General features: G+C 35.6%; 1 protein-coding gene across 1 annotated transcript; it reads left to right on the top strand.

The window, feature by feature from the left end:
- Nucleotides 1-13,698: 13,698 nt before the first annotated feature.
- On the top strand, nucleotides 13,699-17,005 carry LOC102713570 (indole-3-glycerol phosphate synthase, chloroplastic-like). Its single transcript, XM_006660403.3, has 10 exons — nucleotides 13,699-13,862; nucleotides 13,961-14,185; nucleotides 14,302-14,478; nucleotides 14,624-14,698; nucleotides 14,826-14,870; nucleotides 14,993-15,157; nucleotides 15,818-15,896; nucleotides 15,979-16,058; nucleotides 16,592-16,660; nucleotides 16,785-17,005. Exons 1-10 carry the CDS (start codon nucleotides 13,725-13,727, stop codon nucleotides 16,866-16,868), a joined length of 1,137 nt encoding a protein of 378 aa, XP_006660466.1. The 5' UTR covers nucleotides 13,699-13,724; the 3' UTR covers nucleotides 16,869-17,005.

The following is a 17,005-nucleotide window of genomic DNA, read 5'->3' as shown; positions in this document are numbered from 1 at the left end:
GTAGAGAATATATGGATGATCAATTAGCACATGGTAATTGAGCCTATTATGAAGAGAGACATCTTCACTAGTAGGATGTTCTTGGTTATCTAATCCAACGTTAATTTCTAATCTTAGGCTAATATTGATCACCTCTGCTAATGCGGAATTAAATTGATCTACTGAACCTGGTTGAAAAAGCCATCACGATCAAATTCCTCTTATGTTCTCCTGTTCTTCTGTGTTTTTCCTTGCTATTTGATGTGAGTGTTGAAGCAGCAGGGCTTTCTCCTTTGATCAGGCGTTGACGACCTTTGGGTCTTTACCTGCAATGTCCTGCGATTACCTCATGACTCCCTTCCAGCGCCTAATCGATCGGGCAATTAGGGTCACAAATTTTACACGTTGGATTTGGGCGTCCCCTCCTCATCTATATTTATATCGCTGGTGGGAGTCGGAGGTTTATCTCATATTTGATACAGAGTCTGATTCTACCGATCACCAAAACAGACTCCTATTCTATCTCAAATTTCTTGTTTAAGTAGAAATAGGACACGATAGAAAATCAATTATGGTGGATTCCGAATTTCTTAAACCAGTCTTTTATCTCTGATTTTTTTTCTTCCGGTGTGTAACCGAATAAATGAACCAACAGTTCATACCTGTTACGAAGAGACACATCCTCACCACTGGTCTGTATTCAGACCATGTTCACAATTATTTCCTATCTATAAATAGTTGTAATCACCTTGTACAAAGGTACAGTGGAATACATGAGTTCATCTCCCCATTCTCTTTCTTTACTTTCTCTCCGCTTAATCTCTCTCACACTTTGCTTTCATAATTAAGGATCACAACGATGTACAAATTTTTGAAGTGAATGCAGTTAAGTTAGTGTTCCATGTTTCATCCCGTAGGAAATAAAAGGAGTACGCTTATAGTAATTGTTAATCAAGGTTTCTTCGAGAATTACTGCTGGGAAAATAGGAATTGATCTGTCCCTTGACAAGACCCAGTAATTTAAACACACCAGGTTCTTTTCCAACACATGACTTTTATTGTATAGGATTTTTTAAATGAATGATTTCATAATATTGAAAGTTCCCATAAATTTCCTCTAATATTTGATTTCAAAAAAAATGGAACACTGGCAGCACAAATTTCTGAATATTCTACGCGACGAAGTTACCTGGCACCCCAGGCCCTGGCCGCGATATGCCAAACCGCCCGCGTGCGTAAATACAATTTATATATACGTGCCCGGCCTGGCCGTCTACATCCATCAGCACGTCACATCTGCATTTTTTTTTGTGTGCCCCAGATGTTTGAAAATATAACTACCTAGAATTTAAGTATTATATCATAATATACAGAGTCCTGTATTAATTTTTATGGTTTTATTTATTTCAATGGTTACTGAGCCAATCAGATGCTCGTAAAAATATAGGTAATTCAAAATTAGAAAAGTCGACTTAGGTCACGTGGAAAACTGAACGGGGATTAACATATCATTAATTAATTATTAGCTATAAAAATTTAAAATTTAGATTGATATGATTATTAAAACAACTTTTCAATAAAAATAAAAAACAACTTAGCAATTTAGTAAGCGTGCGTGTGAAAAACACGAGAATATGTCATATTAATCCGAACGACAAACACGGAGTCCTTGGCCAAACAAATGGAAACTATTTATACTAACCAAAATTTACCGAGTCCAGCATGTATGCAGTACCAGGAAGTTTTCATGCATTGAGAGGACGGCGTGGTCAAGACGGCGTATCTGCATCTCTACCTAGCTCGCTCGCCGTGGCCATCTCTATCTGTCTATTAGTGGCTGAATTGACCAGGCATTTACCAATTGCACCAACGGAGGGAAACACACATGAAGATTGAAGAGATAGAGAGAGAGAGAGAGCAAGTTCATCTCGTCGATATATTGTCTCTCTCTGCATTTCTATGTTGCCTTCTTGATCCTGTGCCGGAGAAAAAGCCTCAGGTGCTCATCTTTTAGATGTTCGGGAGAAAAATTCCAAATGACATATTTAAAAAAGAAAAATAATACATAGGTAAATTTTTTATATATGTGTTCTTCACGATCTACAAGCAATTAGTACTGGAAAGTAAATTACGATGAAAAAAACTCTAAAATTAACTTCAAATTTAAGGTTATAATTCTAAATTTTGGCTTATAATAATTCTAAAAGCACCATTGTTTCTGGAAAAAAAATTATACTGAGGATGTCGTTTAGCTCACGTGCTGGGTTGGTATGATTTTGTTTTCGATTGGATTTGGAAAATGACGCATCATCCATCAATGTTACCTCGAAGCAGTGAACAATATTATATATATTGTCTCCCTGGACCAGTTATAGCTTGCCATAGAGGAACTTAACTTTGCATGTCATTAAATTGTTGAGCAAGTAATGCCGTTCGGTGGCATTCCAGATTTAATGAACTAAATTAAATGGTTATGCATACTGGAGTATATCGTAATGAATATGACTTAGCTAGATATAGGCCGGAGAACTCTATAATCTCTAGCTAGCTAGCTACCTAGCTTGTTTGTCTCTAGACTATTATTAAGTTATTGACAGTAATGATTGTTCGGTTGTTTAAAAAAACAATAAATATATTTATAAATGAAAAATAAGTAATAAATAAAAAATATATACATATTCTTAGTGATCTAAAAAGCTAAGGTTCGAAAATAAATTTCGGTGAGAAAACTCTAAAATCAACTCTAAAATTAAGATGAAAAATACAGTTTTTTTGGCTTATAGCATAAGCGTAAGAAAAACGATACGCGATAATGAGTCACCCAACAACACTACGTGACATGTGTGTTCAAAACTGACATGTTAGTGCTAATTAATCACTATACCAAAATAATAAAATGTTTTTCATGTAACTGAAACATATTTTATAGGCGAAAGTGACAGCCGGCCATGACATGTGAAGATAGAGCAAGCATCTTCATAGGCGGCACACCGTTCCACACCATTTTCACAGGCGGCTATGAGAATAGAGTGAAAATGTATTTTTTTAGGTGGCAAAATTAAGCTCCACGACTGCCACCAAAGTGATGAATATGGAGCGCCACCTGCGAAAATGCATATCCTAGTGTCGTTCACCACGGCCATTGTCCACCTCCGCCATTGCCACTCCAATAGGCGGTTGCTACCCACCCCTGGTCATTTCTCTCGCTCTGTCGGGGAAAAGGAAGAGAGAGAAACAAGGAGAGGAGAGATAAGGAAGAAGGGAACGAAAAGGAGAGAAGATGGGATAGAATGACAAGTGGGCCCCACTATGTTAGAAGTATTTTTCTCTTTATTTTATTCAATCCAATTTTCGGCATCCTTGAAAATCTTCATTTCAAATCCAATTTAAATAAAACTTGTCTTTAAAATTGTCTAAATTTAAATTCTTTAGTTATACCATTTTATTATTCTTTTTTTATTTCTTTAAAACTGTCATTTCAAATTTTGGATCTATTGATTAATTTTATTTTCCTTTTCATATTGTTTTATCGTTTATTTATAACATGTTATTTAGCTTTTATTTACTCTTTGTGCTTTAATTTTTTATCCTTAGCCACTATATAGCCGCCAAAAGAATTTACGACTTTTATAAAGATGAATGTGTTGTTCACAAACCCCAACATCAAAAGGTCATAGTCGGATCACCAAACGTCACTCCGTCTATCGACTTATCTTCTCATTAAAAGGTCAGAGACACCCTCGTGAACCATCGACGACTGCCTAAGATGGCAAAACATTAGGCGATTCTCCATGTCCTCGCCAGCTCGCCCAAAAAGTTGTCAATACATGGTATTTAGGATACACCGCCAACAAATATACATTTGAAGCATCTGCGGCATATAAATTCCTATAGAAGGTAAAGAAAAAAAAGTGTGCTTTAAGGATCAAACTACCAATAAATATACATTTTGAACTGTGTACTCACTATAAATACCCATAGAAGGTTGGAGGAAATACACCTTGCAATTGTGTACAGAGGGAGTGCGTGGAAGAAAAGTATGAGTTACATGATAACCAAATTACAAATATCTAGATCTCAAAGAAGGTACAAATATCCGTAACTGGATCTTTTGACTTAAGTCAAAGGGGCTGACATGTGGGTCAGTGGACGGTGGGGCCCACATGTCAGGGACCATGTCCCTCCGACTTAACTGCGTCCCAAATGTCCATAGTATACTCCCGGCCATCATAAATGAACATGCTTCCCCTTCCTTCAGATTTTGTATTTATCGCTCATTTCAACATATCGCATTTGAAATGAATTGCTTCATGTACCACATTGTCCGGTAATTGTAATAAAATATTGTTTTAGGAGAAAATTTTACATGATTAATTACTCCTATACAAGCTACGAGTACATTATTTAATATCTGGATGTGCAGGAGGCTACTACTGTGGATATATGGTCAGCCGAAGTGGCAGGCTCCAGGTTCCATGATTCGGTTAAACATAGTCAAGGCAGCAGCAAGAGAGGGACGACAGAGGATTGGGTTATTACGTCTTGGAATGATTTGTCACTTTTGGTTAAGGATTTTTACTTGTAGGTTTAGGTATAAATGGCATCAAGCGTTTAGACCCTTTTGGTTTTAATTATGAAAAATATTCATGAAAGTTGCAACTCTACATATACCATCAATGGAGATATACTATCTGGTGTAGCTGCTTATGGGGGCTGATAGAGAAAATATGGAACTACGTCAGAAAGATTCTCTTGATATCTGCATATCATGGATCGCACCAACCTCGATAAAATTCAATATATATAATGTAAATTGTGAGATACAAGTAATCACGGCAATTTTCTAAGATTTTGCATTTTTCATTTTCAAGTGGTAAATTTAGAGTAACAGAACTTAAATGTGAATCATGCTACATTATGGAGATATGGAGCAAATTAAAAAGCCAAAATTTGTTACAGTGCATCGAAAAACCGTATAATTAGCCGGTGGACATCGGAAGATCACGATTTTACTGTAGGGCACCACAAAAATAGGGTAATTAGCTATTAGACACTCCGGCCATTATTTTATGAATTTCTGAGTCAAATTTTTTTAAAATGACGAGATTGCCCAAGAATAATGCCATTGACATTCGCGGTACTAAAATATGATCTTTTGTAACATGTAGCACGCATCCCACATTGTTCAAGTTTTGTTTTATCTTAATACTGTAAATATTGTTAAAACGGCGATATACTCCATCAAAAGTAATATTATATATCTGCAGAATCAGTAAAGATATCCGGGATCTAAAATATTTGTGACATATATGCAGGTACATACTAGGCATAGATAACACTAACAATCACATCATATGAGAACACGACATTTGCAAAACCGCGAAAACCGCGGCGGTTACCACGGTAACCGTGCTCTCCGCGGAGGCACGGTTTTGGTAAGCCGCGGTAACCGAGTTTGAATTTGAGGAGAATTTAAAAATTTTAAGGAAATTTAATGAAAAAATATATATGGTATATGTTGATATATAGTGTAGTTTTGTCAAAGAAATTAATGAAAAAATGCATTCCCAACGTAATTAAAAATTATAAACGAGTATTTCGGGAAACAAAATTAAAAATAGCCTATTGCAAGTAATATTTCATAGGAAGATGGTCAAGAATATTTTATGTTTAATCATTATTAATTTACACTAGATACTAGGGTACATAACATTGAAATACAAATATACAACGATGAATATATAGAAAATATGTATAGAGAAAAATTATATTAGTACGTATATAATATAGTTTTATTCGTAATAATGGGTAGTAGGTATAGTTGTGACACAATAATCAGAATGAAGTTGCTATTACTTGTTATTGAGTGAATTATTTGGTGAAGGGTGATATGTCGGTGTATGCTTTTATGTTGCAATATTAAGAATTTAGAAAATGTCATGTGAAAATTTTCTTGTTTTCCCTATAACATGTCCTATTGTCATAAATATAGTCACAAAATATTTTCCTATTTTTCATGTATTTTTTTAGATTTTTTAAAGTTTTTTTTATTTGACATCATACCCGCGGTCTTCTCGCAGTAACCACGGTTTCGGCTAAAAAACCGCATGGTAAGCCGCGGTAACCGCCGTTCTCATGTGTTGTTCCAGCAAGTACGTACCGCAGTTTTCGTGGCTTACCGCGCGGTGAGCCGTAAAAACCGCGCGAGTTTAAATTCAAATTTTTAGATTCAAATTCATCCTGGTTTTTGCGGTTACCATGCGGGATCCGAAGGAGCGCGGTACCGCGATGTTGGCGGCTTGCGTGGTAAGAGAAACCCTGTCTAAGACATAACATTTAAATCAGTAAAAACAAATAAGAACTTAAACATTTCATCAAAATTATACTACTTCTTTTCATATTATAAGACTTTCTGAGTTTGCCTAATTCATCTATGTATCAATGTACTCCCTCCATCCCTAAATGTTTGACGCCGTTTACTTTTTTATACATGTTTGACCGTTCATTTTATTCAATTTTTGTTGAAATATGTAAAGCTATATATATGCATAAAAGTATATTTAACAATAAATAAAATGATATAAAAATAATTAATAATTATATAAATTTTTTGAATAAGACGAATAGTCAAACGTGCATAAAAAATGAACGACATCAAACTTTTAGAGATGGAGAGAGGCTATGTTTTGTATATGTGCATAGATTTATTAACACACATATGAATCTAGACGATGCCAAAAATTCTTATAATACAGAACAAATGGAATATAATATATATTTGGCCTCATTAGTCACAACAATGGAGTACATATATAATTCTCATAAATGGTTCTTCATTATGCATATTATACCAAAATTTAAAGCTAGATCCAATAACAACAAAATGATGAAGCTTTCGCAAGATGCCGACGTTTCCTAAGGTAGCTAACATGCCTAATTAGCAGAATATGACAACATAGGATGCGCATTTATCCGTAGGTAATGTGATAAACGTGCAAAGTAATCTATCGACGTTACGACTAATTAACAAACCTGAAAAGATTGGTTGTCTCATGTATATCAGTATATATAGTGTCTATGTAGTGACTAATTATTGGCTTTGTTATTCCACAGTGCAACAAAGCATGCAATTAATTACGGCCAGCTGCAAGGCATAAAGCAATTACCCCTCCACTCAAAAGTATTTGTCGTTTCAAATTTTTAAAATTTCATTAACCAAATTTTATGTTAGAATAAATTTATAAAATATAATAAGTTTATTATACTATGACTGTATTTTTCGAGGAAACTCTCTATACATCATTTGTTTTGTATTTAAACTAAGCATGTAAGAAATTATTAATGATCAGAATTTTGAAAGTTTGATCAAATCTTATCGTCACAATATTAGAGCAGCAATAAAACTTGATTGGACCAATGCTCCTGCTCTTTTTCACTCGAGGCAAATTGTTCAATGAGCTCGCAAAGAAGCCTGATTTGTAACATAGCAATACAACAGCAAATTCTCAAATGCCATTACAAAGAAAATCGTCCTTCCAAAATAACATTTGTATGGTTTATTTGCCTGTTTATTTATTCGTTCCTACCCAGTCTACTATTTAACTTAAGTGAGTACAACTGCAACATCAAAATTTAATATATATATATATATATATATATATATATATATATATATATATATATATATATATATATATATATATATGTATATGATTTTTGTTTTTGATTTTAGTTGGTTTCAGAATTTCACATACACAACTACCCAGTTGCAGTTATCATGAAACAGTTCATATAATTAATTTCGTTAGCTAATTTGATCTGGGTTGTTTGGTTCGTTTCATTCTCAGCCTTACCAAACAATTGGCAATTAACAATTATGTAATCACTCCATTACAAAATAAATCAACTTACAGAGTTCGAGTACATTTTCTCTATGTAAACAAATTTATCCTTCCCTGCTCTCTATCATAAATCTTTAATACCTCCAAACTATCCCTTATATCAATACATTTTTTTATTAATGTATTTTGGTCTTTTCTCCTTCTCGTCTTTTTGTTTGGCATGCTAGAAATTCTGGAGTACACGGGTACACCGAATTTGCTACGATAAAAAACATTATTATTTGTAAGATCATACTCATGATCTATATTTTGTGATGAACAATTGGCTTGTAAATTGATAGATTTAGTTGGTAAACAGTTATTGTGTTGGTGTGACTGCGTGTGACTAATATGGGTCAGGTTGCGATATCTGTGCCCAGAAACGGTTTGTTTGTCTCTATGTGTGCATGTGACTTAAGGTCAACTGTGGTCAATGGCTGGTAAGGACCATGATTAGGTTCAAGGAAGAACTGAGGTCTGGATGGTCGGGATGCGGACCATGACTAAGTTCAGGGAGGAACCGAGGTCTGGATGGTCGGAATGCCATGTGATATGGTTGGAGTAGAGTCGTGATTCTCGGAGGTCAATACCGGTCACCGGCGGTGGGATCGTGACTAAGCTCAGGGAGGAGCTGAGGTCCGGACGATCAAGGATGCTGGGTGACAGTGTTGAATACGAGATGGCACATGGTGGAGGAACACTGTGTGGGATGGAGTCGTAACGGGCTTCACATGTTGCATGTGTAAGCATCGAAAAAATCACGAATTAAATCGGATCAAGATCGGATGAGAAAAAGCGGAAAGGAGTTGGTCGGGTACTGTAGCATGCGGGTTACTGTAGCGTGAGGGTTACGAACCCGGATTACTGTAGCAGAGTTGGACTACTGTAGCGACCGCGCACTGTTCATGTTCGGACACTGTAGCGCGCGGGTACTGTAGCACCGAGGTTTGGTTTTGGATTCTAATTAGAGATAATTTTGGAGATGAGTCCTACTAGGATAAAGGAGTCTGATTCCTAGTCAGAGATAGATTTTGTTGATATAAATAGATACCGAGGGGTATGTCCTCGGTACGCTTTTTGTGAGATTTAGAATTAGAAAATTTGAGTTGAATAGTTGTTGGTTCTAGATCAACAATTTTGAGAAGAGCGTTGTTGGTGCACTTTGTAAATTCTAGTTGATGCAATAAAGTCAAGTTCATTTGATTTACGTCTTCGACTCTCATCTACTAGTGATTTTCTTGATTCTGACGATCTGATCGGCGCTGGTGACTTTCTGGATTTCGACAATCTGATCGGCGGCACAGGAGCGGCGAGATAAAGGTAGCGGTAGCATAAGGAGCAAGGCGATCAAGATATTCTTCGACAGAGGTAATCTTTTATTCCGCGAAAGATTTTTTTGGTTTTGTTTTTCTCTACCATTCACCCCCCTCTGGTAGATCTGTTTAACTCTGTTTCGATCCTACATTATTCACTAGTTTAAAAAATTTGCATTGGATCACCTTTTCTTGCTGTCCCAGAATATTCATGGATATAGTATATAAGGGCATCTCATATACTACTTAATTCATTCTGCATGCGATCCAATTTCACACTGTTAAACAACAGCCACATTGTTTTACCTTACTGCCGTTTATTGGATGAGCATGTGCAATACTAAGAATGTCAAATTGTATACATTTATAAATACAGTGGTATTCCAAATATTTTATTTTCCATTTGGTGACAATTAATTCTTGTGTACAGCATACACGGCATCTTTAGCTGAACCGCAGTTTATATATGATGTAATTAGATTATAAATACATAGGCCCAAGAATAATACCATTGACATTCGCGGTACTAAAATATGATCTTTTGTACCACGCATCCCACATTGTTCAAGTTTTGTTTTATCTTAATACTGTGGATATTTTTATGGTACACCAAAGTTATTGTCCACCGTTCATGACCTATTAATCCAATGACTCATGTTGCTCTTACCACATAGGTGGTAAGACATCACTTATGGTATTTTAAATTATATTAAAGGAAGGTCTTGTTGTCTAACATTGAATGCAACAATGTTTTATTTATTTGATTAATAAATTCATAATACCACAAAATACAAAAAATTTTGCATTTTGAATTAAAGTTTATTCATCCAAATTATAACTTAAAACTTATTATGTCTGTAACTAAATTCTACTTCAAAAATTTTGAATAATATATAGTTTAGGAAAGTTTTCCTGGCATTTGTGTCAAAATTAAGATGATGTTGAGAAAAGATATTAAATATTGAAAATCATATCTTTCTATACATCATGAGTGGGAATTTGAAATATGTGTTCAAATCTGTATAATTTAAATTTATCATACAATATCAATATTCATACAATATTCACTTATTTGATTATGTCAAATTCAAGTATTTTGAAATTCAAAATATATTTTAATGTTATTATTATATATTAAAATATCTAAATATAAAACCATATATTTATTTTAAAAGTGTAATATTGATTTGTACATTCATTGCATGCATGATTCAAATTTGGAAAGAGTAATTACGTGTTATTAATGCTGCTTTCTATCCTTCTGTTTATTTATTAAGAGCTGAAAATATATAAAACAAATAAATAATTCAATGGTCAAGATTGATTCTTACCTCTTACCTCTCAAAAGAGCTCTAATACTGTAAATATTGTTAAAACTAACAATGGCATCATATGAGAACACGACAGAACTAAATATGGGTAAGACATAACATTTAATCAGTAAAACCAAATAAGAACTTAAACAGTTCGTCAAAATTATATAAGATATATTTGGCCTCATTAGTCACTATGGAGTACATATATAATTCTCATAAATGGTTCTTAACTATGCATTTTATACCAAAATTAAAAAGCAAGACCCAATAACAACAAAATGAAATTAAGCTTTCGCCAGATGCAGACGTTTCCTAAGCTAGTTAACATGCATAAGCAGAATATGACAATTAATATAGGATGCACATTTATCCGTACGTAATGTGATAAACGTGTAAAGTAATCTATCGACGTTACGACTAATTAACAAACCTCAAAAAATTGGTTGTCTCCTGTCTTTGTGTACTGGCTTTGTTATTCCACAGTGCAACAAATCATGCAATTCATTACGGCCAGCTGCAAGGAACTTTTTAAAATGCCATTAACCGATTTTATGTTAGAATAATTTTATAAAATTTAATAAGTTTATTTTACTATGACCGTATTTTTAAAGGAAACTCTTTATACATCATTTGTTTTGAATTTAAACTAAGCATTTAAAAATTGTTAATGATCGAAATTTTAAAAGTTTGATCAAATCTTATTGTCAAATTTTTCTTTGATGCTCTACGCAAAGTAAAACAGTGACTCCTTATGTATTATCTTAATAATATAATAGATCTAAGAATAGTACTACAATAGATTAAATTTGTATAATATAATAGTACTCCTTATGTATTATCTTCTTCCTTCCGTCTTCTTCAATCACATATCTTTCGTATATATTACTTATTTGTGATTGTCAACAACCTGTTCAAATAGTTCACTTATAAAACAAATTAAATATTTTTAGGCATATAAAATTAATCTTTTTTAGTTTAATCTTGCACAATATCCTCGTAGGGATGGGACGGCAACAGCGTTGATTAAAAAAAACCTAATTTTCCCTTTCCTTCAACTGCTCGATCCAAAAAAAAAACCCTAATTTTTCCCTTTCCTCGCTCAATTCCAAAAAATATTATCTTTTCTTTTTTATCTCTTATTTTCCTTTGACAACTCGATCTAAAGAAACCTGATTTTTTTCTTTCTCGTCAGATCAAAAAATCATTACCTTTTCTTTTTTTCGATTCCAAAAAAAATCCAAAAAATCATGTTCTAATATCCTCGTAGCGATCGGACGGCAGCAACACCGATTAAAAAAACTTGATTTTTTCCCTTTCCTCGTCCAATTCCAAAAAAATATTATGTTTTGTTTTTTATCTCCTATCTTTTGACTGCTGGATAAAAAAAACCTGATTTTTTTCTTTCCTTGGATGGCAGCAGCGTCGATTAAAAAAAAACCTGGTTTTTTCCTTTCCTAATTCGATTCATAAAAAACATTATCTTTTCTTTTTTATCTCTTATTTTTCTTCGACGGCTAAATAAAAATGGATTTTTCCTTTACTTGTCTGATCCAAAAAATCATTATCTTTTCTTTTTTTGTTAGTCCAAAACATAAATGATTGGATTGAAATGAAAAACATTTGTTTGTACAGAATTAATTATAGCGTGCATGTTAGCATGTAGGCGATGTGTTTGTTTGTTCCTTTTCACAGTGATGATTAATCTTTTCGAAGCCGATGCAGTGGGATCCGGAATTGAGTAACTCGGATTGTATTGGATTCCAACACTTGGTCTTGCCTTGCATTACTTGTCCGTATGCACGGGTGAAATCCGATAGCATGCACGGGCAAAATCGGCGACGATATCTCGTTCAGGATTCTGATATTAACCCACAATGCCCTAATTTTTCCCTTTCAGTGTCCGATCCCAAAAAAATATTTTTTTCTATTATTTTCCTTTCATTAATGTGAGATTTTGTAGCACGTGAGAGTAAACATGGTGACTACTTTTCCTATTTCTTTATATATATAATAGATTACTTTTTTTCTCAACCAATTACATCATTCTATCATTTAGTTTCACTCTGCACTATTCTCAATTTAATCTTATTTAGCGGTTTAACATTTCTGAGTTTTGGAATAGATACTCAATTTCTAGTCTCACTACCGTAGTTTTGTTAATTTTGTAAATCCAAAGTTCGAAATAAATATTAATACTCAGGATTCAGGAACTAGCATAGAGTTAGATGAGCAGCAATCTCAATTATACTTCTATATTTTAAGAACTAAGAATTGATGAATTTGTTGTTGTCCTCGTACCAAAATCTTAGTTGGTATATTTTTAGGAGATTACGTGGAATGCAAACGTAAACGTACTCACACACCAGTCAGTACGCTCATTTAAATGGAATGCCCAAGGACTAGTCCCTATTCTCACCAAAATCGTATAAAAACACGTGTACGTGTTATTTATTTGTGGCATGATTTAAAACACTCATAGGTGGAGTTATGTATCGATAACTTCACGACTCTACTAGCACGTGGTCAAAAAGTGCAGTGTTTCAATGGTTTTAGCTCAATAGTGGACTACATCCAATTTATAGATGTTTGGCATAGCTTTGGATCTACTCCTCAGCCCCAAAATAAAATTATTTTTATGATTTGAATCTGTACAAAAAGATAAGTATTTCATACACTCTAGGCTATTCGTTCAATCAATCACAACTTATATAAAATTATTCTCATTTTATCCTTTTTGCCACATCAATATCTTATTTACTAAAGAACATCATAGGTTTTTTTTTCATTGACTTTCATCTTTATTTAGAGCTAAGATATTAGCCAAATTGCCACATCAATATCTTATTTACTAAAGAACATCATAGGTTTTTTTTTTCATTGACTTTCATCTTTATTTAGAGCTAAGATATTAGCCAAATCCATCAGTATTAACGTCTGATTACATTGGTAACAATTGGATCAATTATTTTTTTGTATGTTAAGATGAAATACAAAACTTTCATCTATCGCACGTGGATCTGGAATTTTCTCATTAGAGTTGTGTCAAATAGAACCATTCAGTCAATTTTCAGAGTTGAGTAAAATCAGTTGGGAGAAAGTGTGTTTTCTCAATCTGGCGGCAAACGCAGAACCGCCGTGCGTGCTCCGTCGCTTTAGGCGCCTATAAAACCCATCCCTCCACGCGCACGATTCTCCTCACCAACTCTTCTCTTCCTCCTCACCTTCTTTCCTTCCAAATGGAGTCCCTCCTCGCCGCCACCTCCCTCCCGGCGTTCGCGTTCTCGCCGTCGTCCCTCTCGTCGTCGCCCCACGTCGTACGGGCTCTCGCCGGTGCCGCCACGGCTCCCCGCGCAGTCTGCTGCGCCGCCGCCAAGGTGGCAACGACTCGAACCCCAGCTCGTTCCTCCGTTTCTTGATTCGACCGACCTGCAGCTGGTCTGAGTCTGGGTTTGGTCTGATCTGTTGGGTGCAGGACTCGATCCTGTACGCGCTGGAGCACGACGAGATGTTCAACTCGGCGGAGGTGATCCAGTGGGAGAGCGGCAAGTCCATCAACTCCATCGCCGCCGCGCAGGGCATCCGCATCCGCCGCCGCTGCCGCCCGCGCTACCCCTCCGAGGGCTCCGGCGCCGACAAGGCCGTGCCCCGCAACATCCTCGAGCAGATCATCTGGGACAAAGAGGTCGAGGTGTCCCAGGTCAAATTCCATCCCTACACAATCCAATTTCTTCGAATGAACTCGCACGCAAGAACAACCAACCATGGCTGGAGTTGCTCATTGTGTTATCGGCTACTACTCTGTTGTTGCGCCAGAGGAAGGCCAAGAAGCCACTGCAGAAGGTGATCGAGTCGAGCCAGCACGCGCCGCCGGCCAGGGACTTCGTCGGGGCGCTGGCAGCAGCACGCCGCCGCAACGGCGCGCCGGCGCTCATCGCCGAGGTGAAGAAGGCGTCGCCGAGCAAGGGCGTGCTCCGGGCGGACTTCAATCCGGTCAGTCTCGGAGGCTACTACTACGCATGACTGAACATCTGATCTCTCTGCTTACACACAAAAACAAAAAAAAAGAAAAAGAAAGAAGTTTCAGTCTGTCTGAAAACTGTGTAATCTTTGGCTTATTTTTCCAACGTGATAACAGGTTGAGATCGCGCAATCCTACGAGAAAAACGGCGCCGCTTGCCTCAGCATCCTCACAGATGAAAAGCACTTTCAGGTTGGTTGTTCTCGTAGCTCTCGACTCCATCCATGCTCCTCGAATTCTCATCCTTACAATTATCTGTCTGTTTTTCTTTCTTTTGTTTTTACACATATCTGACTTTTCAAACACTCTGATAATTCAGGGAAGCTTTGAGAATCTCGAGAACGTGCGGAACTCCGGAGTAAAGGTGCCGGCGGCTATGATTCATAGAGTCTTTTGTTATCTTTCTGAAGAGTGAAGAACATTCTTCTGCTTCAGTTCAAACCTGAATAGGTCATACTTATGTTCAGTTTGATTGTGTCAATGCAGTGTCCTCTCCTCTGCAAGGAGTTCGTCATAGATATCTGGCAAATATATTATGCTCGGTCAAAGGGCGCCGATGCAATTCTGCTGATTGCTGGTGTTCTGCCTGATCTTGACATCAAGTACATGCTTCGCATCTGTAAGAACCTCGGAATGACGGCTCTGATCGAGGTGCGTTTGAACTTTAAACTTTTCATTTCTCTCTTACGCAATTTTGCAGTCAATTCCATTTCGACTGCGCACATCCATTTTGAAGGCTCTGATCATATGGCCAACGACCAAATACTAAGTTACGTCATTGATTTTTTTATACATGTTTAACCATTCGTTTTATTCAATTTTTTTATAATATGTAAAGCTATATATATGCATAAAAGTATATTTAACAATAAATAAAATGATATAAAAATGATTAATAATTATATAAATTTTTTGAATAAGACGAATGATCAAACGTGTATAAAACGTGTATAAAAAAGTCGGCGACGTCAAATATTTAGGGACGGAGGGAGTATGATCTTTCTACTGTTACGTGGCTTTTGTAAACACCGTGATAATCGGTTCGATTTGACCATTAATTTTCTAGTGGCTTGTAAACGGCATGATAAGTGATTCATCGAAAAAGTAAATTTTTACTGTTAGGTTGGCTGGTTGATTCCGTCGTTCAGTGATACGATACCTTGATAGCAGTTTCATTTGAACAATTCCTCTTTACATATATTGTTTGTCAGACCTAAATATGCTATGTCAGTTAGTCTAGTATTTTTGATTGTTCAATTTCTTGTTGATTCAGTTGTAAGTTTTATTTATACAAAATATTTGGTATTTTAGGTCCATGATGAAAGGGAGCTGGACCGCGTGCTCAAAATAGATGGCGTTCAGCTTATCGGCATCAATAACAGAAGTCTAGGTATTGTCACTATCATTTAAGAGCTTGAGTTTGATTTCTCTAAGACCTTGACATTCATATATGTTAAAATTTTCTCTAATAGAGACGTTTAAGGTTGATATTTCAAACACAAAGATGCTGTTGGAGAAATGTGGTGACATCATAAGGGAAAAAGGTATTTTGGTAAGTCTTCCATACCCTTCATTCATCATTCATCTTACCTTTTATTGGTCCCCTGATGTTCGTGCTGTATTAACCAAATGTCAATGTACTGTGAGCAACAATAAATAAAAATCCACTTGAAACATATACGTTTACTTGCTTGAGATATAGCCTCTATCCTACTAGGTGTAGCTACTCCCTTTACGCCTAATGTGCAGAAACACTTTCATACATATTTCTGCTCTCACCCAGCAGAAAATATATATATATATATATTCGTATGGAATTTAATGGTGTCTATGTTTCTGTTGAGTGAGAGAGAGTAGAAACAGATATGTAGTTGTTTCTGTATCATACACATGAAGGGAGTAGCTACACGTAGTAGTATTATCTAATTTATATATATATATATATATATATAAATATAAAGACCCATAGTTATTCTATAATCTACAATTGGTTTCAGAATATTACATAGTTCAGTTGTGCACACAATGTATTCATGCTTCATGCCTGACAGCAGTTGTGGTGGGGCTAATGGATTTTGTTTCCAGGTTGTTGGTGAATCTGGTCTTTTCACGCCTGAAGATGTTGCATATGCGCAGAATGCTGGTGTTTCTGCTGTAAGTTATCTGATGTTACATCTCTTCCTATTGTTCAAACTTTCAATATAGGAGAAATGTTATTATGTGCTTTGTTGTTCTACTTTGATAAAATGTATTCATATTTATTATTCATTTTTGGCAGATTTTGGTCGGAGAATCATTGGTGAAACAGGAGAACCCCGGGCAAGCCATTGCAGGGCTATATGGAAAGGAACTTTTGCACTGATAAATTGAGATCTGTTGCAGTCAATGTGTGTAGAGATATCTGCAGCGGATAAAAGGCTTACGACTTATTACAAGCCCCAAATGTAATTATGAATAAGAGCTATGCTTGATATAAATATAATTTTATTTGTTCTCATT

This window comes from Oryza brachyantha, chromosome 9 (genome assembly GCF_000231095.2).
Source record: "Oryza brachyantha chromosome 9, ObraRS2, whole genome shotgun sequence".
Lineage (NCBI taxonomy): Eukaryota > Viridiplantae > Streptophyta > Magnoliopsida > Poales > Poaceae > Oryza > Oryza brachyantha.
The sequence above is the reverse complement of the archived record's forward strand: the minus strand, read 5'-3'. Positions and strand labels throughout refer to the sequence as shown.